Source organism: Ambystoma mexicanum, chromosome 1q, assembly GCF_040938575.1.
Source record: "Ambystoma mexicanum isolate Mex_15411 chromosome 1q, UKY_AmexF1_1, whole genome shotgun sequence".
Taxonomy (NCBI): Eukaryota; Metazoa; Chordata; class Amphibia; order Caudata; family Ambystomatidae; genus Ambystoma; species Ambystoma mexicanum.
The window spans coordinates 1,333,194,005-1,333,221,070 of NC_090922.1; the positions used below are offsets into that span (position 1 = coordinate 1,333,194,005).

At 42.6% G+C, this 27,066-nt stretch overlaps 1 protein-coding gene across 1 annotated transcript in view; it reads left to right on the top strand.

The window, feature by feature from the left end:
- The window catches only part of CC2D1B (coiled-coil and C2 domain containing 1B), a 2,515,186-nt gene that overhangs the window by 748,386 nt on the left and 1,739,734 nt on the right, over positions 1–27,066 (top strand). The window contains exon 7 of the mRNA XM_069642198.1: positions 7,764–8,022. Within this exon, the coding sequence (XP_069498299.1) occupies positions 7,764–8,022 (259 nt within the window). The remainder of the gene's footprint in view (positions 1–7,763; positions 8,023–27,066) is intronic.

The window sequence follows — 27,066 nt, forward strand, 5'->3', positions numbered from 1 at the left end:
TAACAAATATATCATCAACAAAATCCAGATTCTACAAAATAATGCTCTCATAGCAGCATTGAGTATCCCGAAAAAAGCTCATATATCTGACATAAGGAGATCGAACAACTGGCTCACCACAAAGGATAAAATCTCACTAAAAGTAGCCTCCCTCACACACAAATGCCTTAATAACGCTGCCCCACAATACCTCATAAACAGATTCAAGAGACAAGCCTCCAACCGCCCCACTAGAACTGCCAATTCCAACCTCCTGACTGTGCCTAGATTAAAAAACTGGAGGAAGTAGCTTCCCAGTAAAAGCCGCCCAACACTGCAACTCCCTGCCTCCCACCTTAAAGGTAGATCAATCCTACCCACACTTCAGTCCTAACATCATCTACTGGATCAAGGAAAATGACAGATAACATGTTGACTGCCCAGTGTCTCTCTTTCTAACTGTATTCTGTTGTACAAAACTGTATATATATATATATATATATATAACTCCACAGCAATGTAACCAAAGCAGAAAATCTTCTTGTTGCTTACTGCGCCCTGATACCATCGGGTCGGGCGCACATTATAAATAATAAAACAAACAGGTATTGGCCATCAGGCAGGAGGCAACCGTGGACCTTACAACAAGGATGTCTTCTGTGTTGGAGCGTTTGGACCAGCAGATCGGTGCAGAGGGGCAGCGGGCACGGGAGACTAGACTCACCATAGCCATGGCAGAGATTTCACTGCGTCGGGCAGAGAGGCGGGCTGAGGTCCTCGAGAAGACTTGCAGGGAGTTTGAGAAGAGCATGTTGGAGTCCCTGCAAGCCTTCAAGGGGGAAACAGAGGCCAGCCTAGTGGAAGTGGACGCAGTGTTCGATGATGCCCTGGCGGAGACTGTGGAGGAGCATGGTGAGGAGAAGGACTAGCCTGCTGCCATTGTATATAGTTATTTAGGTGTACGTTTCATTTGTTTTTCCCTTTTTTTTGAGTTTTTGGACTGTGCTCCACTTTGTGTATATAGTTGTTTTATTCAATTTTCAGGAATGTTTTATCATGTTTTCATCATATTTGTGATTAGTTTACATATTTGTGGATCCTTTTGTGTTCAACATGAAGGAATGGTTTTCTTTTGATTTTTGTTTTCATTTGGATATTCATTTATGGATATGGACCTCATATTTCACTTTGATTTTTTGAATTCCCGTACAATGTTTTTTCATTTTGCAAATCATTGATTTATTTGTTTCACGCACTTTTTAGTCATTTTATTTGAATAAGTATGACTTCAATACTGGTTTTTAATATATTTTTTAAATTGTTACTCAAAATGGTGTTTGGTCTCAATGGTTTGATGTAAGTTTGACTCTTCTTTACTCTGTTCTGTGTCCCTGAGGATGACCAATGTTGTTCATGTGTGTGCACACATACATGAATGTGTCATGTTTGACATCCATTTTCATGGGGCATGTTCTGGTGTTCATGACCAATGGATGGGTGGTAACGTGCACTTGGAGTGTGCAGCATGTGGTGGCATTTGATTTCACATGCGCATCATAATTGTGAATTGGTCCTCAGTGTGTTGGTGTTGGGGGGGGTTTGATGAGTGATGGGAGTGTGAAATGTTTTCAGTTTTGGTACAGGATTACCTTGATGCAGTCTAAGGGCCTTCGTAGTCATGTCTTTGTGATAATGTATTTGTCTCTCATGTTCTTTGACATCCTGCATTTCAATTCATATATTTCATTTGCTATGATTTTACACATGGACAGGCCAATGCTGCACTATTTGTTGTTTGGGAACGGTACGATTGCCTTGAGACCATACCAATCGTACATAAGGCGCTATATAAATGCAAAGTAACATAACTTAACATGTACACAGTCATGATTTAAGTCATTCCTCTGTGCTTGTGCTTCTGGTACTCCTCTGCCCTGATGACGTTCTGTGCAATTCTGCTATGGTCAGCTGTGTACCCTCTGAACTTGTCATGAGGTCCCCTCACACGCCACTTGCACACCTGCAATGGCTCTTTGCCATGCACCATCTGTAGACTGTCTTTATGTATGCCAACAGACACCTACTGACAGTTTGCAACTCCTGTCTGCACTTAGGCTTGGAATTGACACCGGTTTGGCAGATTATCTTTATTGTCGTTTTGTGTTTTTTTTCTTCAGATGTCCTTCATATGTGCAGGACTGCTACCTCTACATTCACTTTTCATCTATCACCACTTCCCAGGCACGTACACCGTCTCAATGTCAGCTGCCCTGACAAGTTTCTTGTTTCTGTCTTCACTTGGTTCCCCCTTCCGGGAGTGTTTGGATCTTTGCACACTTGTGTACATGTGCATTCTGAATATCATGGGATTTGATTGCATGTCATGTCATGTCCTTCACACATTGTGTGTTTATGAGGTGATATGTTCAGGGTTTGTGTGCTCATTGAGGCTCATGCTGTGATACGCCAGGCCAATGTCTCTTTATGTGAAACAAATCGAGGGTGCTTTTCATTTTCTCATGGTGTGAGTATTTGTACATGTGGTATTTTGACATTACTTGGTCACATGCCGTGCAGGGCCTCTCTTTGCCGTACACTTTTGGAATGTGTATTTTGGGATGTGGTTCCAGTCAGCAATTGCGTGTGATCAGCTGTGACGCTGTAGCTTGTGGGCCAGGTGTATGGTTTTGAAGTTGTGTGCTGTGTGTTTTGTGTGCAGGGGGTTAAGGGTGGTGCATGTAAGGTTCTGAGCACGCCATCTTTGGAGTGATTGTGTTTCACTATGTCATCATCCGGCATGCAGGTGGTGTCCAGTATGGGAGGCCGTCACAGTTGTTGGGGGGGTGGCGTTGGAACATGAGGCGAGGCCTGCCTGCAGGTTGCTGTCACAGTTGTTGGTGGGGGGTGGAACATGAGGCGGGACCTGCCTGCGGGGTGTGGTCACAGGTGATGGGGTGGTCCCATGTGGTGTGGGCTGCCTGTGGGGTATGTTCATGGGTGATGGGGTATGGGGGGCCCATGTGGTATGGGCTGCCTGCGGGTTGTGGTCACGGGTGATGGGGGGTCCCTTGTGGTGTGGGCTGCCTGCAGGGTGTGTTCACTGGTGATGGGGGCTGGGGAGGGGGTCCCATGTGGTGTGGGCTGCCTGCAGGGTGTGTTCACGGGTGATGGAGGTTGGGGGGGTCCCATGTGGTGTGGGGTGCTTGCAGGGTGTGTTCATGGGGGCTGGGGAGAGGGCCCATGTAGTGTGGGCTGCCTGCGGGGAGTGGTCACGGGTGATGGGGGGGGTCCCTTTTGTGGGCTGCCTGCGAGGTGTGTTCACATGTGACAGGGTATGGGGGGTCCCATTTGGTGTGGGCTGCCTGCGGGGTCTGATCACAGGTTATGGGGGCTCCCTTGTGGTGCGGGCTGCCTGCGGGGTTTGGTCACAGGTGATGTGGGCTGGTGTGTGGCTGTCCCGTCAGGAGGGGTCAGCTTCCAGTGGATTTGTGCGTGTCTTGTGGGGTACGCGCCGAGTTTCCACGCAATTTGGCTGGGGTGCATCCGCGGTACGTGCAGGGTTTCCACACGATTTGGCTGGGGTGCGTCTGGGGTACATGCAGGGTTTCCACGCGATTTGGCTGGGGTGCGGATGGAGTAATCGCGTGGAAACTCAGTGCGTACCCCGGACGCAACCTTTCCAAATCACGTGGAAACTCAGCATAGACCACAGACACACACATTTTCACGCAATTTGGCTGGGGGGGGTTTATGCTGTACCAGGGATGGCGCGGGGGCTTGCGCGTGTTAGGCATTTCACTGGCCTTTTACTGCTCGTGGGGGTGTTACTGGCGCTGCTTGATGTTCCTTGGACCACGGCTAGTGATGCCTCAGGAAATCAATGAATGCGTGTCACACAATTGTTTCTTTGCGCCATGGCTGGCGCACGCTCCTTCTCAGCGCGCAGCGGTTGCGCCTTTCCTGCGCTGGATTCTATGAATCCGGGCCTAAGCCTTTCTTATCTATCCAGCCACATTGTAGAGCCAGAATACGAATATTCCTCATAAACTACTTGTGCTGAGTTTAAAAATCAACAATTTCATCCCTTATATAAAAATAAAGGCTACACCTTTTTGCCACATCATGTGTGCGGTTTAGCAATAAACGCAATTTCATCCTTGCATGATCCTGCAGCTTGTTAGACTCACAATGCATCTATATTATATTCATACGCCAGCCCCCAAAGGGCCTAAAAATATGCAATTTCAAATTTTAAAGCCTCTAAATATAGAGTGTTATTTAGATGCGAGACTATTTAATAACTGAGCTATAAACACTTACAAACATGTTTACATGTTATCCTAGATAGCCTGACAAAGTCAAAAACAAATGTTAGAGCCTTGAAACAACTTCTCAGCACTAAAAAATACTGTTCTTTAGACCGTATACATATTTCACACTTTTTAACACAGGCTGCCAGGTCAGAAAAAAACTGTTTATTTGAAAATGCCTCTACACGGCTGTGCAACACTGCAGAAAAATAAAAAAAATAAGTTTGCAAGAAATACTAAATCTTCCCCAGCTGCTCTCTCTCACCCTCTAAATAGAAACACACGATAGGCACGCTTAAAACATTTTACCCCTCATTTGGAATGTGCAATCCAGCTTACCTTAATGCTCCTTTTCTCCTTTCCTAGAAAAGGGCCTGCAGATAGCAGAATTACAGTGCTCGAAGGCACAGGGCAATCCTCTGTGGCTTCAAAGCAATATTTCTGGCCGGTTTCGAAAGTTTGCTTTTTAAGGAGCTTCAATTGGCCCTACACCCTCTGTTTCCCATTATCAGCCGTCTAAACCTTGACATATTCTGCACACAGAGTATGACTCAGCCCTGTAGTTTATTAGTCACGCTTATTGTACAGAAACATATTCTAGATAACACATTGACACTCTGAGATAACACAGCGTGCGCAAACAGCCTTGCTCATATGATTTTGTAAGTCATGGGGTTGCAGCCTAACGGTTACATCATCCTGCTGGCTGCCTGAAAACAGAACTCAGCAAAATGTGTCACTCTGTAAAACTACCTTTCACACTGCCACAAATAATAGCTTTCAATTTTTTTTGTCTCAGACCGTAAAAGCGGCCCTTACCTTTTTTTCTTTTTTTTTTTTTTTTAAACCAACCTCTGTTTTCATTCTATCATGTTTTAAGGTTAGTAAAATATATATTCTCAGGCCGGCAACTTAACTGTTTTTTAAACCCAGAGCTCCGCTTTGTCAGCCTATATTTTTAATGTTTTCATGTTTGCCTATGGCCCAGCAGCTGTGTTTTTTGTGACCACTTTGATTTTTAAATGGCAAAATCCATTGCCACAGCATTCTGTCATTTTGCTTATAACCACACAGAGCTGTGTTTTGCAGCCCTGAATTTAGATCTTCACTTTTAATTTAAAAAAACCCTTATTTTCATTCTATCAAATATAATGTTAGTAAAATATACATTCCATAGCCATGCAATTTAGCTGTTTTTTAAACCCATAGTTCTGCTTTGCCGTCCTATATTTTCATTGGTTTTATGTCCCGCAACTTCGCCATGCTGCCCTCTTCATATCTAGACATGCCCTGGCATGTCCGCCCCACTCATCCTAATAGAAACACATTTTAGTCACAGTTATTCATTTTTTTTATTATTCTGCTTTTATTCACTTTAAAATGCCAAATCCCTCCAGACCTATTTATAGCTCAGGCCTCTCCTTTACATTCTAAAATTATGAAGGCATGCCTTAAAAAATGACAACCTCCTTTTTATATTAAATCTATCAAAAAACTGTTATGAAAGACACTCTGCCTAGCTTTATAATACATCTATATAAAAACTGTTATCAATATACGCTCACTTTATACACAAATAATTTGAAATGATTAAAATCCATAAAAAGAATATCAAATACTTTAAAGGGCTTAACAATAATATATACAAAGCCAAACCCACTCCTGCATCAACGCGTCACCACGTCAAAACCCTAACATGCGCAACTCACTTCGAACTTCAACTGGCAGCAGTGCACAAGCGCGCTCCCAGCCCACATTTTTATAGAAACGTTATATCAAATCATCTGAACATCATATCAAACTACAAAAACAGTTTATATAAAGAAATATACATACATATATACATTTGATATAAAATAGATGATATCTTTGATATACATTTTATATTAAATGTATAAAAACTGTCATAGGCATTTTCCTACACGTCTATAAATTTTGAGGAACTCTCGAGACAAATAAAGATCCTCAACAGAGTGTTTTGGTGTCCAGAACGATTGTTCAAGAGAGGTATCGTGGATACAGATGAATGCTGCTGTTGTGGGAATGGATTGGGTAGTTTGGAACATTTACTATGGGACTGTGTACGAGTACGGGAATTTTGGCAGGACGTCTGTTGCATCTGTTTATGTATTCTGAATTTGAATATTGCATCAGATTTCAAAACAATGGTCTTGGGAGGTGGTGAGTTGCTTGAGGACCTTTCTGTCTCTCAGAAAAAAATCTTGCTCCGAGGGGCAGGTGTGGGCAAGAAGATGGTATTGAATGGCTGGAAATCTCGGATTGCACCTACTGTTGTGGATTGGATTGAAGGGATGTCTAGTCGTGCAAATATGGAAAGAATGATTTATAAGAGACAAGGGAAAGTGTCACTACATGCAAAGATTTGAGATGAATTTCTGAAGTTGTACTAGTTCTTTATCTGTAAATATGTATATTGCATTCTACATGTTGTTACTTTGATTTGGATATTTGGTCATTTGCTTTTATGGACTTCTTATTGTTATTGTGTAAATTGTACAATAAATAAAAAGGAAAAAAATATATATAAAAATTGGGATGGCGGCAATAAGGACGAGAGCTGGGGGCGTTCCCAACTGTCCAATATTTAACATTTCAAAAGAGGGGGCCCCATATACTACTGAGAAGCACTACCAACAATCAGCAAGTTCTCGTCTTTTAAACCTCTACCATACCCATGACACACCGCAGTGAGCGCTGTCCAGTAGTGCACAACCAGCGCATACAACATGAGCTTCAGTGAACACTAGGCAGCATTGATGTAGTGAATACCAGTGTATTGAGAAGAAAACAAATGACAGAACACAGCACTGACTCTTGCACGTTAGAGAAAAGACACAATATTCTTAGTGTAAATGCATTGAATTGGCTGGGTAATAAGTTTGATGTTATTTTTCTGAAGTCACATTTTATGAATATGTGTGTGTCTTCTCCTGCATAATTTTAATTATCGGTGCGTGGAAGCAGCTGAAGTGCCATAACAAATGTAAGTAATTTGAAATTTGAAGAATTATTTTATCATTTCCTTGGGATATTAGGTTGCACTTTAATCTTATACCGGCAAATCAGTTTTGCATGTTGTAGTGCTTCCTCTTTCCTATTTCTGCACATATGTCAGTATGTACTTTGTAAATGGTGCCTAATCGTGTAACCTTGCATTTGCTGTTTCTGTTTTTCGTAATCTAGTATAGTCCCCACCCCCTTCATACACCATCTGTTATTTGCTGAAAAACCTTTATTTGATTGTTATTGAATTTTCACTCATACCCTTTGTTCTCTAATCCTGTGCAGCTATTTCAGTACTGACATTTTAAACATTCTTTAGTTTCTGAAATGCCATTGAGATTGTTGGGTTCTGCAATTAACTATTGTGAATACAAATACAATGCTATTGTTCAGAAATTAGAGTTGCTTTTCTAAGATGATGCTGCTAATTACGTTCTTTACTCCTGACAGACTTTAGAAACCATGTTGAGCGGGGTGAGAAAAGGAAAGAAGATTATTGAGGAGGAGATTCCTCCACCAGTGGCGAGTGGGAAAAGTGCACCTAGAGTGCCTTTAGAGCACATCCTTGCTGAGTCAGCGAGTGAAGACATTACGACTGAATCAATTCGACCTCCAAAGGATGACAGTAACAGTTCTAGCGACAGAGAGATCCCTCTCCCACTAACCCACAGACAAAGCACTGACCAAGCTTTGTTGTTTGCGGACATAGGTAAGCTCCCCAGAAATCTGTAATGCAACTATTGTATTTTCTTAACTTACAAACATTGATAAAAACTGGTGCGTTTGACCCAGCTGACATTCCTTTTTGTGTAAATGTAACCTTCTGGTGTTATCATTTGCCCAGTCTACCAGTGCCATCAGTCGCTATCAATACAGTTAGGCGCTATCCATCCGAGTACCCCCACACGGCAATGTCTTGTTCACAACCAGTTCTGTTTTCTATCTCCAAAATTATGAGGGTATTTTTCATTGAATTATCATCATGCTTCAGTTATTTCTGTTGAATTATAATTGAACATTTTTAATTTATATAATCTAATAAAACATTTCAAATAGAAAATGTTGAATATCCAAATATGGGATGTGTAAATTTTGCATCAGAAATGGTCCAACTAAACACCACATAATTTCACTACACATAGCCATAGTCCCCACTAAAATTAAAACCTTCCTACAACCCTAAAACTAGGACATCTATTTTAAAAATATAGCTATTTTCGAAATTAAACTGCATCTTCTATCCTAATACAAGAACATTTAAGTAAAATGTAATGCGCAGCTTTAAAAAGGGCATGTTCCTATTCTTTACTTTTGCTTACTTATTAATTTTTGATTTGTATAGTGCCATCTGCAAAACAAGTTACTTCTTAGTGCTCCAAGAATGAAGGGGAACGAGGTGAAAGCAAGTTACTGTTCATTCACAGGTCTTGGTACATTCAGATCAGGATAAGTGTGAAAGGAGAAAGGTGAAGGAGGTAGTGCTGTGTACACGTGCATGCAGATAAGAGCTAAATAAAGGCACCTGCAAAATGATCATGTCCTTCCGAGCTGTGTTAAGATTTAAGCTGGAGGACCTTCAGTATAGTTTCCAATAACGTCCATGTGGCAAGCAGTGTGGGTGAATAGCAGGCAGTTCTATGTAAGTTGTGGGGGGGAGGGGGGTTCTCCTCAGCAAAGTGTTAGCGAAAAACCCAGCTTTGCCACCAAACTATTCCCTAAAGATCAAAAGCGATCCTCATGTTGTAAGTTAGGCAAAAGGGTATTCTACTGCAGCGCCTCCAGCTCTGATTGAGCTGTTCCCTATGCTCTTCTTCCTGAAAAGAGTGGTAGACAGTTTTTTGTTAGCAGAGGATCTTCACATTTTAGAAGGGACATTTCTTTTGATGAAAGGAGCCAGTTACTTTGGGGCCTTGTCACAGAGAAGTTTGTGGCTGAGACAAAGAGTCTTGAATTAAATTAGATTTTGAACAGGGAGCCAGTGAAGGGACATAAGTGCGAATTTGGTATGTTATGTTAATAAAGAGTTTTATGAAGCGCAACAATTACCCAAAGGTGTTTTAGCGCTATAGAAAGAGAAAGACACAAAACGTCATAAGCTGAAAAGAGAAGATTATCATATTTAAGTCATTTTAAAAAAGGAACGTTTTAAGGTGCTCCGGAAAGGTCTTAAGAGTAGGTTCTTTACAAAGTGATAATAGAAGTCAGTTCCAAGTTATAGTCCCTAAAACCACAAAAGAGAGCCCCCCCGCCTTTCTTTCCATTATCTGGGTATGTTGAGTTTCTTGTCCTGATTAGATCTCAGAGATCGAGAAGATGCTTACTGTGAGAAACATGAAGGTGTCTCCCTAACTGGTGCCCGGGAGTCTGTCATCCAGGTGGTCAAGACACAGCCATCACTATTGGATCCAGTTCCTGGGGGTGGATAGTGAGGGAGAATCACCTGGATGGGGGGTCCTCATGGAGTGGGACACCGACGGTTGAGACGTGGTATCTCCCTTCTTTTAACACCTTTTCCCCATCCTACCACGTAGGACATTCAAAAATACTACCTCACCCCCCGCCACCGCGCTATTCCGACACAAACACTTTCGCCCACCCATAGACAACGGACTAACAGCGGAGCCGTTTACCTAACATGTCCCAATACAAGGGTCGGGCATGGTCAGGCAATTGATCAGAATTACACACACCTGACGGCCCTTTCCATTCCCCACGGGGATGAAAGGTGGAGCACGATAGCACACTACAAGCAAGGCAGCCCGCACGACAAGACAGCTATCCAGGCATGGCAGTTCAAGAGGAGGAGAAAGGCTGCGAACATCGAGAGGCTGACCAGGAGAGACACGACCTTGCACCTTTTGACTCAGACCCACGAAACCTCAGTAGAAAGAATCGTACGACCACGGACAGTAGGCCAAGTGTGTTGTAGAAGATGTCAATGGTACACGGAGCATGCCTACGCTGATAAGGAGGACCGAGGGAGATGCCTGCTACCGTGTTACCGGCCTTGACTTCAGATGATCTGAGAAGCCAAGCAGTTCATCACAGCCGGTGAGTCGAGGGGAGAACCAATAAGCACCAAACTGTGTTGAACGAAAGCCGCAAAGTAGCAACTTACTAGCTGCAGAGGGATCCAGCACCACTTGGGTGCTTACTTGAGAGACTCTGGTCAATCCTGTGTTTGTTGAAACTGCTGATACCAGAAGGCCGCATAGGAACGGTCAAGGTGGTCATACAGCGGTCTAGCCAAAGCCTCTGTACAGTCAAAAGTGTCTGACCGACAACCAAGTGAAAACTACGGGAGACGAATCCTGTTTATTGCAAAAGGAGACAGAGCAGTATGTATGAACCCGATGAAGGGAAGTCAACTGTTCATTGTTTAAAAAGACATTAATATTTGTGAATGGAAAAGGTACGAGTGTACTGAAAAAAAGTTAACAGTCAAGAGGCGTCTGAGCCTGGCAGAGGGGGACCCATAGGTGAAAAGCTATCACCCAACAACACGAGGAAGAAGCGTTGCCCGGAAGAGGGGAACCCAAGTGTGAACCATTATCACCCTGAACAAGAAAGAAAATGTGAAGTGGCAAGAGTGAATCAGGTGGAGGGATGCGCGTGAAGAGGGGCGAGGTCTCAAGTCCCAAGTAACAGTGTGGTAACTAAAGTGAACCCGGCAGAGGGATGTCCATGGTGTAACAGGACATTAAGATCTACGAATGATACAAACAAAATTGAGTGGAAAAGCCATAGTGAACCTTGCGGAGGGAGGCTAACAGTCAAGAAGGGTTCTGAGCCTGGCAGAGGGGGATCCAAGGGTGAAAAATCATCACCCAAAGACTGGTAAATGAAAAAGGAGAAAACAAGCGAACAAGAGCCATAGTGAAACCAGCAGTGGGAGGCTGAAAATGGAGAAGGGTCGGCACCCGGAAGAGGGGGACCCAGTGGTGAGCCATTATCATCCTAACTACTGTAGGGAAGGAACTTTTTGGTTTGTTATTTTCCGACCCTCTAAGGCAAGAGACTTTTAAGTGAAAAGAGACTTAGCCATCGAGGCTCCTGATAAGCTAAGAAACGGAACTGTCATCTCGTGCTTGGGAAACGTGAGAAGTGTGCTGTGCTCAGAGGTTCCACCTTATCCCGTGCTATCTTATCACCATGAGTATCTTACAATACAGACTTAGTTTCAAGGTAAGAGGGTTAGAGTTTGGGTATTGGAGGCTTTTAATAACTAGGCACATGCTCTTGAAGATAATTCGGCCTCTTGCCAGGTGCCAGTCAAGTTCTAGGTTTTCTTTTACTATATACTCTGTGAACTGGCTTTTTTCAATTTGCTTCTTTTTATCTCTTTCATTACATTTCAGCAAACAATTTCCAGATAATATCAGCCATTTCTTCCACAGTACAACGAACCCCAACAGGTTTAACTCAATAACTAAGTAACTAATAGTTCATAAGTTCAAAGAAGTTTACAGAAGTTCCTCCAAAGGCCAACCACCTCAATATTCCTCCCCTTCAGTCCTTGCCCACCACCTCCACCACTCCAATCCTTGTAACTCGCTAGTTTTCCGCATTCCATCCTTCTCACCTCAACTGGTGAAGGCCTCATGGGGGTTATCATCTGGTGAGCTAAACATTGAGTGCACCAAGGCATTCCATGCCGCCACATTCTCTGAGCTTGCTTAGCTCTATACCACACAGTAGCCTCGGCCATAGACCAGCGTCTTCAGTCACCCCACCAGCATTCTACACATGGCCCCTCCTGGAATATCCAAGCCATGGCAATCCTTCTTTTGGCAAGCACCCACGCCAGATCCACCATTCTGTTAGCTGGTTTTGCAGTCTTTGGTCACGGAAACACACCAAGCAACCAAGCTACCGGTGCCAAGTCCTATTTCGTAACACTGCTTTTCCTAAACCTCAGTTGCATTTCCAGCCAAAACCTTCTAATCATAGGTCACTCCCAGAACAAATGCATCATGTCTACCCTATCCTCACTGCATTTAGTGCACACTTCATTCGCCGAACCTTGTGATATCACATGCAACGCCATATAGGCTATATGGAACACATAGAACTGGGTCAGCTTAAATCAAGCGTTTCTTGAAAAACGTCTTCGGGTATAGCAACACTCTAGGCCACTCCTGCTCCATGAATATCCTACCCAGGCCAGACTTCAACTTATGTTTAAGCCCCGTACATCATTCGGTAATGCTGCTAACAACACTTGATACAGTCAGGACCCTCCATGCCCACCTTCGGACACATCATACTGCAGTCCCAGCCGAGAGATTCAGGAAGCCCTGCCATATTCCCGTTGCTTCACGTAAAAGTCTAGAGTATCTCATAAATTGTCCTCTATGTACCCCAAGCCCCTCCTCAATGTCTCAAACCTCCAGGAGCTCTTCAGGAGAAAGCAAATCCCCCAGCGTTGCTACTCCCTTCTCTTCCCTTGGGTTTCTATCAATGCTATGCCCCCTCTGTCTTCCCCATAGATTGCCGCCAGGGGTATATTAGAGGAATATGGTTCTCCCAACAATGTCTTGAACCTGGTCCAGATCCTACTCTGTGAACTGTCTTGTTGCCATTTTTCCAAGATCTTCCCCAAAGAGGGCTTGTTTGAGAAGGGGCAAACATTTGCTAGAAGGATGGGTCATCTGTGGGTTTCTTCAAGAGTGGAACAATGTTTGTTTGCTGGAGATCACATGGTACTTCACCTTGTGAAGGGGAGCAGTTACTGAGGGTTGACAAGGAGGGGACAAGGGTGATAATGTTCTTTTTGATGGTGATTGCAGGGCAAGCGTGGCTTTGGAGAGAAGAGGCATTCATTTTGGTGGCTGTTTTGAACAGTTCATCTTGAGTGAACAGCTGTAAGGCAGAGAAGGTGGTAGGACAGGGAGGATGTGGCTTAGCAGGTTAGGCCAGAACTGAGGTCGATGTCAATATTTTGTGAGATGGCCATGATCTTATTTTGCAAGAAGTCAGCAATGTCGACCACTTGTGTTGAAGAATACGACATAGTGGTTTGCACTCCATAGGGCATTGTGTACGTTCTATATTTTTCATTTAAATTTTGACCTCCCTAGTTGAAAACCAAGCAGCTGCTATCTTCATTTTACACCTCTAGATTCACAACAAGGTTGCCAATGTTTCACTTATATACATTATCCAACATTACAGAACAGTTGCAGGGATTGAACCGATATGCTGACATCCTTACTATGGACATTTCCACCCAAGTCAGGGTTGGCCATTTCTTCTCTGACCAACGTAAAACAACCACAAAGTTTGACATTACCCTTTTAGCTCTCCAAAACTTATTGGGCCCTTGGCTGACCTAATAAAAATGTGCAAGATGCATTGCCAGCTCTTCCCTGACGACTCACAAATGTTGTTCTCTGGACAGCATTGAAAAGCAGATGAAACTAAGCTACCTTTCCCTGAAGCACAAAAACCAACTTGATTCTGTTTGACAAAGCCCATGTTAATGACTTGCTATTGGACTGGCCCCCTTCTTTCATCCCATCTCCCGGTCTAAGGTGGGGAACTATTTGGTAAAGAATTCATCAATAAAGTTAGTTTGGAAATATATATAAAACACACAATTTAAATTGTGCATTCCAATATTAATAAAATAGATAAACACAGAGGCGTAGTACAGTACAATGTATCCATAACATTAATATGTACATTAAGGTGCAACATTCTTAAAATATATTGTCAAATGTGTCAACTCACAATCTAATAGTGAGAGACAACAAATCTCTCTTATGTGCCCAGATTGCTACCACCAAATATTTTAAGTTAATCTCTAACAGCATTGTTAAATTATTGTGGATACATAAGACAAACACAGCTTGTAAGTATTTGTAAAGTGCTCTACAGGCTGCTTCAACGCTGGGAATTTAGCAGCATCGTATGTCTCAGGCTGACAATTTCTTTGTGGTCCACTAGTTACATAGAAACCCATTACCATATGTCCTTGAGTCACGAAATATGATTTAGTCATGTGTGATTTTATGTTATTGGGGTTCACCTCGAAGTAGCTTTAATTTGGTTAATACTTACCAAAAAGGCCAGTACGTCTAGATTTCTGGAAAAGATTTCCTGAGAGGGCTTTGGTCAGGTTAGCATGTTTGTTGGATCAGAGGAAGAGCATTTGTAATATCGGGCCCATCCAAATAGTATCCTTCAATTGGTCTGCCCCAAGATTGCCGTGTACAGCCTAGGTGAACGCTAATGGTGCCAGGACCAGAAGGGATCTGATGAATCTTTTCTTCTGTGTCTGCAGCGTTGAGACTTCCTTATAGACCCATAGAGCTGGGCGATAGCATTCACTGTTGCTCAGTAAGCACTGTGCCTGATGCCAACGATGTACATTTGAAAATGCTCTGCAAACCTGGACATAAAAGAAGCTTGTTCAGCTATACAGTTCTAGTTAAAGTATTCACAAAATGTTTTGCAAGGCCATCAAAGTTATCTGTCTGGGACAAAGGACTTCCTTCCAAATGGGTGGGCCCAGGCAGCTACAGTCATTGATTTACCTACATTAACTGTAAGATTTTTAGATTTCATGAACAACATTTAATCATACATTGGTGCCTGAAGGGTATGAAAACGAAGGCTACAACATGCAAGACTACATCAGCCCTCCTTTGAACCTCGATGAGCAGTACAGCAAAAGCAGCAAGTGCTTATCCATGCATGGAGCTGACGCCCTGCTCACCCTGAAGATCCACTGCCCTTGATTACAAGTCCCAACCTGTCCACTCAAGGCGGCCATCATTGGGACAGTCAAGGCTTGGATTTGACCATTAGCATCACATGTCCCCTATTTAGTCCCTTGCCCTTGGTGTCCCTGCATCAAGCATCCCAGTCAAAAGGCATCTTGTCTCAGGGCAAGGTCTGTCTGGCCTTCTTAGTGTGTATGGCCACCCCAGCGACCATCCACCATCCTCCAGCTTACAACAAAAGCGGCTACAACAATGTGAGTCTTTCCTTGCAAAGTGTGTACATTAACTAAGGTGGTATGCCCGATAGAGCCATTTAGTGTCTGAGACACCATGCTCTCCCAGCTATCCATATTCTTGGCATTCTTCCCCTAATGGCCTTGAAAAATACTTGCAAATATACTTGTATCTTGCCACTAAGGTGGTTTTGTATCTTGAGCTCTGCGCCAGACTCCTGTAATCTGATAAAATCATCTTGTCTTCTGCAACCGAGCTGGAGTTATCAGGGGCTTGGGTAACATTCCTTGTACAAACCTAAGTGGTGCCAGCATCAGGCACCACACCTAGTGCATGAAATTGGTTGTTGGGGGCTTCCCCTGCCTTGCCTCCTAGATGTCCACCATTCGCGTCTGAAACTCATAGAGCCACAGATTGGGAGAAGCAGCAGGAACTGCGATGTCTGAGCCCCGGAAAGGTGCATCACCAGGAAAGTGTTGAGCAAACACTGCACCAGAATAAGCCTATAATCGGTGCTGGACGCAGCTTGCCTCACAGAGCCCATGCTGGGTGAAGTGGTTGAGGAGGCCTGTATTGGGGTGGCATCCAGTGCCACTCTGTCAGCCATGAGAGCAGCTCTGTGGACTTTGCTGTCAGTTCTGGAGAGAGCTGACGGCAGGGGGTAGAACTCTAAGAATCCAAACCAGCTGTGCAGCAAACACCGGCTTGGTGTGGGACCAGACAGAGCATTGCAGGTCGAAACAAGGGGGACTTGGCAGCCAGAGTTGGGGTGATGCTTCCTGCAGTTGTGCTGACAGTCAGATAGAACAGTGTAATAGAGTGCCCCCAGCTCTCACACTGTGCATAGGGAGCCAATGTGGGAAGACAACACTCATGAAAGGGAATCACTTAAGTGATGAATGCATTGATAACTTCTCAAATTAATTATGATAATTCAGTTTGCTTAGGTATTCTAAAATATTTATTTTTAAGACTACAAAGAATTTAACATGTGTTAGCCACAGTTACTACAACTGCACTGGCTTCCAGTTACTGAAAAGGATAAAATTCAGTACATAATGCACTCCACCACAAGGTTCTCGTATCCCTTACAAAAGAAATGTATGTCCCTTCCCACTCCCGTCTGTCTTCAAATGCAAACTTTTTAGTCCCACATAAATATTGACTAATGAGATGGGGGTGCACATTCTTTCTCAAGTCATTTGTTCCTCTAGAACTCGCTGCCGGATTTTCTTCACAAGGAAGACAATTATTTGTCTTTTAGAAAACAACTTAAAAACTTCATTTTCCCTAAATAAATTGCATTACTGTATTTCATTCTGTTAACCATTTTTCTTTTTTTCGTCATCACTGTACTGGAGCATTAGCCTGTTAGAATCATGTCAATCTCCAAGGAGTAAGCTATACTATATATGTAAGCTTAATAAGCTTGTGTGTAGGTCACTTCCTATGGCATTAGCACCCTATCTGTAAACATCTCAATAGACAGACTACCCTTTGAGGAAGAAATAGCAATTCGCACCAGGGATGGTCATTGGCCAATACGGAGACCGGAACAGCATTCGAGAATATACATTCTCTGGCCGCTGTTTATTTTTATGTGGGGAGTCAACAGCAAGCCTCTCCCTGTTACTTCCGCAACCAACCCACAAACAAAATAAAACCTCTCCCCTACCACCTCCCTCCCTCACTCTATAATTACCTGTTTTGAGCTCAGGTCTGCCGCACCTCCTGCTTCGGCTGCTGCCATAGAATTGGAAAAGGGACTTAGTCCATTTGGCTTATGGCGGCGGCCATCTTTAAAAAAAGTTTCTCCTCAGGAAATTGGCTGCACAAGCAGCACAAATCTCCCGAGGGGGAAAAGGGAAAGCCATTCCCACCCCGGTTGAACCCCAGGGTGCAAATGGTTTTCACGCCCTGGCAGGGGGGCTGGTATGGCCGGTAACAGTCCACAGCCCTCACTGAGTCCCTTGCATTGCTCTGGTCTACCATGGTTGTCTGCCCCCCTGCCTGGACTTGAAAGCCATAACAATTGATTCAAGATCATTTTACCTGCACATGTTTCCACTTTGTCTGAGATTCACAGATTTAAATACAGCTTCCTGCAATATATTTGCATCTCCAAGAAACCTGTTGAAATCCTTCCTCCAGTCTAATATTTCAGCGTAATCAATGCGCAGGAAGAATAACTATCTCAGACACAGTCTAACATTGATATCCTCACCTGTTATATTTATCTTAGCGCCACTAACTTAATACAAGCTAATATCAGATAAATCAAAATGTTACTACCACATTTGAAGAAGCTAGTCTCTAAATTCTCTAATAATCTGAGTCAGGAGTCAAATAACTAAACAACAAGTACTGCTTTAGAACCTGAATGCACCATTACGCCAGCCTTTATATACACAGGAACAGATCCCAAAACATGAGAAATATGCAGGATGAACAGTGTAATAACCCTTTGACTAACCAAGACAAATATAGTTGGCTGAGGTCTGAGCACGCCTCTGTCCCCCTACCAATGAACTTACCTGTTCACAAAAAAATACTGAAGACCTCCAGATGGGGAGAATCAACACTACATAAGCCTAAAAAAATGCAGAAAACATCTAGCATGTGTTTAGCAAAAGTAACGTTGATGTCATCAGCATATCTGAAACGTGGCTTTATACAATCTTAGTAGACACCTTATTACCTCAAGGTTTCAATATCATAATGAAAACAGGGAAAATAAAACATCTCTACTAAGCAATACCTCTTCTGAGCAATACCCATCATTTGACCATATGGCTATCATATTAAATGTAGGCTCAATCTAGTGGTTACTGTTGTGATGCTCTTATATTCACAGTACACAAGCCCTTGGACAATAATGCTCTCTCTCTAGACCACTGGCTAGAACTCCTCAGCAACCTAAGAAACACTGATAAAAAAGTAATAATCCTGGGAGCCCTAAAGCTCTGGCTAGAGATGAATGCAAATAAAAGCACCCACAGCTTCCTAACCAACACAGAAGCTCTGTTGTTCACACATGAAGTGGCATTCCTTACCCACTTACATGGGCATACCATTGACGTGAGTGATGTTTACATGGAATCTAGCAGTTGCCAAACTGCACGCTTTGTAACAATTTTGGATCAACCATTACTAGATAACGGGAGAAATAATGCTGTATAAACCTATGAAATATAAGCCAGTGGGCATAAACCAAAAGGCACTATGGAGACCCCTCAGACATTTCAATGAAGACAATTTTAAATCAACCATCACAAATCCTGTGGTCTCAGAATCAAGTCAAGGTACCCTAAGGCTATCTTGCAAGCTATCGCTGGAGAATTTGAAAACATCATTGAAAAACTTGCCAGGCCTGCTGGAAAAAAATCCCAAAAAAGAAAGAAATGGAGCTGTACGTGGTATACCCTATAAATAGCCATTCTGTAAAAGGAAAGCAGCACATTGGAGGGGAAGTGGAGAGACTATTACCAAGCAGGGCACCATAGCCTGACTCGACCATGGTAGGGGCTGCAATAAAAGAAATAAGCAACTCCTCTATGCCAGTAGAATTCTTGATACTGAAGATAAATCTACGTAACTTCCAAATCCAGAACAGACCAAAAAAAGGTCCACGCAATCTAAGAACCGGATGGACGTCATGGTACATTTTTTATTAAGAAAATAGAAAAGCTATAGTTGTCCATATGAGGGTCAAAAACTCCAAAGGATCCTGCTCCTGAGGTGGGAAAAAATAAAATCACAATCCTAAATCAATTTCAGCCCATCTCAAAATTAGACATTTAAACTGTTAGAAAAATGAAAGTCTCTACTGCGTTCACCACCCCTGGCCAAGATTCCGTCATCTGAGAACAAATTGCCACCCTTGCACCTATCCATCATGCACCTCTACAATGCATCTATCGAATCGGGGACCATACCCCCCCCCTAAAAAGCAATCATCAGACCTCTCCTAAAAAAGAGAAGTATATCCTGAGGTCATGGCGAAAACGATAGACTTAATTTCAAACATAATTATAAACCTAACTCAAGCATCCCTTTTCTAGCCAAAATTCTAAAAAGAAATAGCTGCTGCCCAAGTGCAGTAGCACAGTGAAACACCTAGCCCACTCCATTGTGGACAATCAAGGTTCGGGCCTTACCAAGCACTGAAATAACGTAATATTCTCATCTTACTTGATGTATCATCAGCATATGTATGATACTGTGGCCCCCAAAATTCTACTTGAAAGATTTACAATACTTAAGGTTTAGGAGGAACCATACACAACTGTTTGAAATTCTTTCTAATATGTTATGTTATTTGAATTTTGTGGAGGGCCTACTGCCATTGTTGAGGCTTTGAAGCGCTGTGGGATGAGAATGAAAATGAAAAGAGCATTACCTTGCATGCAAATAGTAATTAGAATTAGATGACTATTCAATTACCAGCAGAGATGACTAGTTTGCAACATCCTAAGAATCATTCAGAGCATTGTGTTTATGCACAGAAATGGCCGCTATGCCAGTGACTACTGACAGCTGTACTGATTTTTTTGTGGGACTCGTCTGTATTCTGTGGGTTACAGCACAAGAGAGGGAATGCATATTATAAATATTCTTTCAAACCCTGGTGCAAATGTCTACAGTTGATGACTCTGCTATACTTTACATGCAGAACGCATGCACACTGAATAAAATGAAGTCAGAAGCAAATTACATGCACAATTGTCAGAGATGTAAAAGATTTATTCAAAGCATGTCCTCTTGTCTGTTCCATCAGGTTATTGCGGTACAAATGTTTTATAATGGATACAAACGTTATTGCGGTAATACATAGCCATCTATAGAGAATAGTTCTGCCTCCTCCTGCATGGTATCACCTATCTCTAAGACCTCCGGTGCTCTAGAGGAAAACCACTCACTCCACACCACCATCTTTTATTGTGGAATTACTAGACATTGCGCTAAGTCAAAAAAAAGGTTAGATTAAAAAAATATTTTTTTTATGCAGAACAAAGGTGCAGCAATGGGGGCAGTATTTGCACCAAATCTTGCAAATGAATTCATGGTAAAAATTGAGGAATTGCATATTGTTTTGACAATAGATATACTGATGATTTATTCATTATCTGGAATACACCTCTAGACAACAGCGAGAATTTCCCAACCTATCAAAACCAAAGGAATAAACTATAACATAGGATATCTGGCCCTCATATTTAAACATCAAATAATCAAATACTTAAAGAAATATATGGCAATTCATAGTAACATCACAAATTATACTCACAGTCTCTCTTGGTAACCTGGTTGATCTCCCCATCCCCAGGTTTCAAGGTAAATCAGTTCAATGTTCAACAAAAAGGAAATAAGAAATGCATGTTTGTAATATAGTCTCAGTTCATTTCTTGGTTCCTTCAATGTCAAAGTAAAGTTCTGTTAACCAAAGTTCAAACAACTGAAAAAACGTTCCTTCTTTTGTGAAATAAATAATTTCTACTTCCTCAAAAAAGCATCACTGTCATTCCCAACCATGATGCTCTCCCACAACTTCCAGTTGTCCAAGAACAGATACCACAGTTTTTTGGTACATTAAAGTAAATACAACTTCTGCAAATGTTAATGAAACACAGTTCTTGGTTAACTCTTAGTATAGCTCTCTTTACAAGATTAGGAGTCACAGTAGTTGCCTTTGTCAGGATAGCTTCAAAGCGCTTCTACTTCCACTTCAGCAACTTCTAACTTTGAGCAACTTCTACAACAGTTCACCATGAGGGTCTACTCCTCTGCCTCATAGTAGTCCAATTTCAATTGTGAATTTGAAGTCTCAAATCTACTGACAACCAAATACACCACCACAATTACAGTGACTCTATCAGTTATGACAAGATTAACTTTTGGGTACTTCGACACCTTCAAGTAGGTAAGGCACTCTTCCTCTGAATATTCCTTTTCCAGAGGGGCAGCCTCTTTGCCCCTCCTCCTCCTTTCTGTCTGCAACAGACAACAAGCTAGAATTGCATTTAGGACACACTTCTCTCTTCTTTCTATTGGTCTTGGGCAATGTAGGTTGTATCAACTTTGAAGAACAATGAATGGTAGCAAGTTTCCTTTCCCCAACCTTGCCTATAACCCTCGGTCTACTGTTAGACAGAATATTACCCCGAAGCTTTGTTGCCAATCGTGTTTCACTGAGCTTTCTCTTGATGCAAGTGAAGAGAGAGAGTACCTGATCACGCGCAAGTGCTACTATTCAAGTGTTCCATTGTTAAAGAGGATATACTCCACTTTGCATCGCTTCTACTCATACGTGAGTGCTTAGTCAGCTGAATACTGTTGCCAGCAGTGTTCACGCAAGGAAATAGAACTCCCGGTCGAATACACCGGCTTCTGTGATCCTTCCTCTGCGAGCTGCAGAACTTCTACGACTTTTGGCTAGACTCTGGACAGCACAACTTCTACAACTTCTGGCTTTACTGTGGACCCACACCTTTCCTTGCTGAAGGCGTCTTCGGTCCGCGCAAATATAATGACAGAGCCCCTCTCGCTCCTGAGGCAAAGAGTCAATACTCTACTTTGCATCGCTTCTACTCTTACGCGAGTGCTTATTTAGCTGAATACTGTTGCCGGCAGTGTTCATGCAAGGAAATAGAACTCCTGTTCAAACTCACCGGCTTCTGTGAACATTCCTCCGCGAGCACAACTTCTACAACTTCTGGCTTTACTCTGGACCCACACCTTTCCTTGCTGAAGGCGTCTTCAGTCCGGGCAAAGGAAGTTACAGAGCCACTCTCGCTCCTGAGAGTCTCGGCTTCAAAGCCACTTTGGGCAACGGTCTCCAGCATACTTCCTGTTGCACGTTCTTTGCATTAGGCTCACATATGTATAGGCAGTCTTCCTTCACGCTCTCCGCTGCGCAGCCTCTGCACATCAGAATCTGGGGGAACAAAACCCTCCCAAGACAAGCAGACGAAATCTGTTGTATCAAAGTTCTGGCGTCCCTTCGGTTCTCCCACCTATGTCTGGATTGCCAACACAGTGCCTTCTTCCTTCTGCTTCTGCTGCATACACTCCAGGTACAGTTCCAGCTCCTTCCTGTTGCCTGTACCTGAGGGGGTCTTTTAAGCCTCTAAGCTTCCCTCAGGTGTGGGCTCTCAGGCTTAATTGCTTGACTACTGCTACCAAATGGCCTCTTCAGCCCTCTTCCTCGCCCCGAAACTTATAGGCTTGTAGTCTTTCTAAGCAAAACTAGGAATGTTTGACAATGGCTTAGTTTTAAGGATATATTTATTTCCCTTCACAGTATTCCGGGATGAACCATCAGAATTCCTTGTTACAGAGAAGACAGTTTGTTTAAGGTGACATTTTTAAATTCCCTTCCATTATTCATTTGGGAGTAAGAAGGATTTCTATCATCATGTACCTTGAATGGTCTTTCTGTTCTTAGGGTTTGTTCAGGTTTTATGTCCCTTGTGCCTATGTGTCTATATCCATAGATTTTATATGTGGTTCAGATATATCATAACGACAATAGGCCATTACATGGTTTGGCAATTTTAAAAGGTTCTCCCTTTTAAAGGACAAATACCACACCTCACCCCACGGGATCTCCTCACCACCCTGGGCCTGATCTCCTCCTAGGGGATCCTCCAACAGTACACGACCCCAAGGTCAGGATCAGGAAGTGTCTGCCTTTCCATGGCCACCTGGGAGGAGACTTTAGGCAGGGGTTTAGCGAAGGATCCATAGGGTTCATCACACCTTGTAAAATAATATATGCAGATAAAACAATGCGCATGGTCCGTACCAGAATAATTTAAACAAAAACCTTAACTGCTCCCATGTTTTAAAGTTTCACTCATTTTTCTCACAGCCATGAGAATGTACAATTGTGGATAATTGAAAACATGTAATACCCAACAAATGGTAACATAAAAGACAAACCACAAACCTTCACATAGGGAACAATGTTGGCAATATAACTTGAAAAGCCATGTTGAGGGTCTCAATGATCAGGAAGATTGTCACCACTTTTATTTGGAATTCATCTTTTTTTATTCTTCATGGATATACCAAGAGTACACATTTAAATTAATAAGCACTGGACTTCTTTTCCAATGCTGTTAGTTTATGATCATTCCGTTCCATGATGGCGTCCTTCTCCACACATTTAAACTGCAAGAATGTTCTTTCGCGTTCATCAACATGTGCTAAACGTGACCTGGCACCAATGCATCCTTCCTGACAAAAACTCAGTGATCACACACTTTTGCGTATGCAATGCGATTATGTACGATTGCATTTAGGCATTCACTTACAGGAGGGACACACTGCTCCCTTCTTGACGACTATGCATGCGATTAAATGCATCCACGAGGCATAAAAATAATATCCAGGCGTATGGAGAAACTCCTACTGAATGACAGAGTCAGTAAGACCTCAAAGCAAATACATCCCACTCCACAAAGTGTGTTCTGCCTAGCCAGGATGGATGCACCAACGTACCACCCTTTCTTTGTCTCAAAACCTCAAAGGGAACCAACCTTGCGGTAGCATGCAAAGCAAATCTGCATGCATACTCTTTTATCTACATGCTTGGACCATTCTTTTCCTTCTCTCATTGCCATGCGAATACCCTGCATCAGACTGTGATTAAATCTCTCAGCAGTTCTGCTAGTTTCGGGATGAAATATGGCCGTCTTGTGGTGCACCACACCAGTTTCTGCCAAAAACTCCTTCATGATTTTGGATGTAAATTGTACTCCATAATCTGTGATAAGTCTTCTAGGGAACCCTTCCCTCTGAAAGACGTGGTCCAGAAACATTACTACTGCCTTAAAGTCTGCTTCCTGCACGACCTCCACTCCCACCCACTTCGAAAATAGCTCCACAAGCAATATTGCATATTTCTTTACCCCTCTGGCACCCACAATGGGACCTAAAATGTCCATGGCAACAAAATTCCACGGCATCCCAGGAAACTGTAATGTTTTCAATGGCTGAACATAGTTTTTCAGTTCTTTGTCAGAGTCACTGCACACACTGGAACTTATCAACCTCTCCATCTAGACCTGGCCACCAGAATCTACCCTTAGTCGTCCCTTAGTCTTCGTCATACCTAAATGGCATTCATGTCCTGCCTCCAACAATTTGCACCTCACACCTTGTGGCTGTATCACACACCCAGACCTGGAAAAAAAAATTCACTCTACATTCAATTCATCCATTACCCTGTGAAGCACATCCAATCCATCCTCACTGGACCAATTTGCCCAATTGTCCAATACAATGCCTTTTACTTTGGCAAGAACCTCATCCTCTCAACATCTTTCCAGTCCTTTTCCTTAATCATCCCACTACAAATCACAAACACTTTACTGCCCATCACTTCTTCTTCACCTTCCTCCCACACAATTGTTTTGTGCTCTAGACAGAAAGTCTGCCAAAATATTCTCCTTTCCATGGAACTACTCCACCACAAAACAATGCCCTTGAAGAGAGGTAATCCTTTTTACTATGCTGCGGGACACACTGTCCAGCCCCTTGGATATAAAGATGAAAGCCAATGGCTTATGATCACTAAAGACACTGAATTCTCTGCCCCCACAGAAATGCTCTGAATGTCTTTATTACCCAAACCACACACAGTGCTTCTTTCTCAATCACGGAGTACAGTGTCTCCGCTCCCTTAAGTACTTTGGTTGGAACCGCGACCACCCTATCTACTCCAGTTTGTCTTTGCAGTAACACCGCTCTAAGCCTTTGTTGCTGGCATCGTTATAATGTAAGTTTCACTCGTAAGGCTCTTGCCTCTAGCGTTTCTAACTAGTTTGCTATCTGGTTGGCGTCTCCTAGTGAGGCGGTGTGTTCTTTTGTGGAGCCGTGTTTTGGAGTGAGGAGGAGACTGGGATCTACATGCCGTGCTGGTTCCATCGAGCTGGGTTGATTTTGCACGTCAGTGCTAGAGACTGTGTGACCCTGTGATTCTGTGAGAGTGGCTGCCAAGGGCAAGGACAAGTTATAAGCCCGCCGTTTGGGACAGGAGGGGTTTGTTTTCGAAGACACTTTACGGGCGGTAAGACACAGGGCCGGTGTAAATCTGCCCAGCAAAGCATTTTATGTGTGTGTGATACTGGGGTCATTGATTCCCTCAGTTGTTTCACATTACCGCCATTCCCATTGCGTCCTTACCTTGAATCCACTGTACGTGTTTGCGAAGTGTTCTGCCGTGTACTGCAGAGAGTGGCAGAGAAAGGCATAGAATGTTTCACTAGAAGTACGTCGGAGTGAGTTTCCCTCACTTTAATTTATAACTTTAATGTGATATGCTTAATGAAGCCTAAGCTAAAGTGCGAGTAATATTTTAAAAAAAGGCTTTTAAATTATAGTGCACAATCTCACTGTTATCGGATTCGTGTGTCAAAGTTCCTCTTCTTTACTAGTGGTCAACAATACCGCAAACGATAATATTGTGAATTTTTCCAACACTTTAAAATCCAGACGGCATAAGAAAAATAATCTTTTTTTTCCACTTCTCATTAATCGTGGACTGCATCATAAACGTGTTAAATTCTACAGTTGTAATGTTGTAGACCGTTGCACTAGTATTTTTATAGTGTGTTTATGAAATTAAGAACTGAAAAAAAGCGGTCTTCGGATTACCTTGCTTTGCCGTGCTTGTGTTTCCTGTGTCTTCATTTTAAGAGCGTTATATCAGCAAATAACGTAACTGCAAGCAACGCAACGTCAATCTTTTGAATACTCAGACATTTAGAGTAAATCACAAAGGTTCTTGCCATGAAATCTTGATTACATTGTGATGCTGTTTTACACCGAGTCACATCAGATTTGCACAAGTGCGGGAAAAAGAAACTAACAGCCTATAACTGTATATCACTGAGGAGACTGTGGGCTTTTAGTGCCTTTGAGCCGAGTGTTATATTGAGTTAGGTTGAATGTCGTTGAACTTTTTGCTCTTATTAGAAAAAGAAAACTGCCATCTTAGCTTCACTTGAGTGCTGCTAAACTCTCGTACTAGTACACCCACAATATATCACTGAGGTGACTCTGGGCTTTCAATGCCTTTGAATCCAGTAAGCCATATTTGAGTTGCTGCTGACCTCTCATACTAGTACATTTACAATACATCACTGAGGTGACTGTGGGCTTTTCATTGCCTTTGAACCCAGTGTGTAAAAGTGTGCAGTAATTGGCCTTTATATTTGGCCTCCTATGACATACATTTGTGTGATTATTTAAATAAATTAAATGTGTTCTTCACAAATTAGAGTGAATCCTTATAGATACTGATACGAAAAACGAGCACAGCCTCAATCAGTCATCAAATTTATAATCTCAGAAGCTCAATCTTTAAGGACGATTTAAGGGCACCAGAAGCGGATCACCAATTAATTGACGACCCACAGTACTCCAATATCCATGAAAGGTGACAACCCAGAAAAATGGAGCAATATGTATGAAATAGAGCCTATTATAGTGGACGAAAATCTGACGGCGAATGTTCTGACTGAATTTATAATAGTACCCAGCACAGACCAATCTAACTCCACTCTACATTTGCTGAAAGACGTTTTAACACACAACTTGGTCTTTACTTTTTCCACTACAACAATGAAATGTCACATAAACAAGATGGTACAGAAAAAACAGACCAGACCTCGCAGCCTGAGCAATCCCAAAACTAATTAGTGGGCGGAAGGTCCTGTCTCTTCTAACCACAAAAGAACTCACGATTCAGATGCTCCTGTTTATGCAATATTTCCAACAATATATCT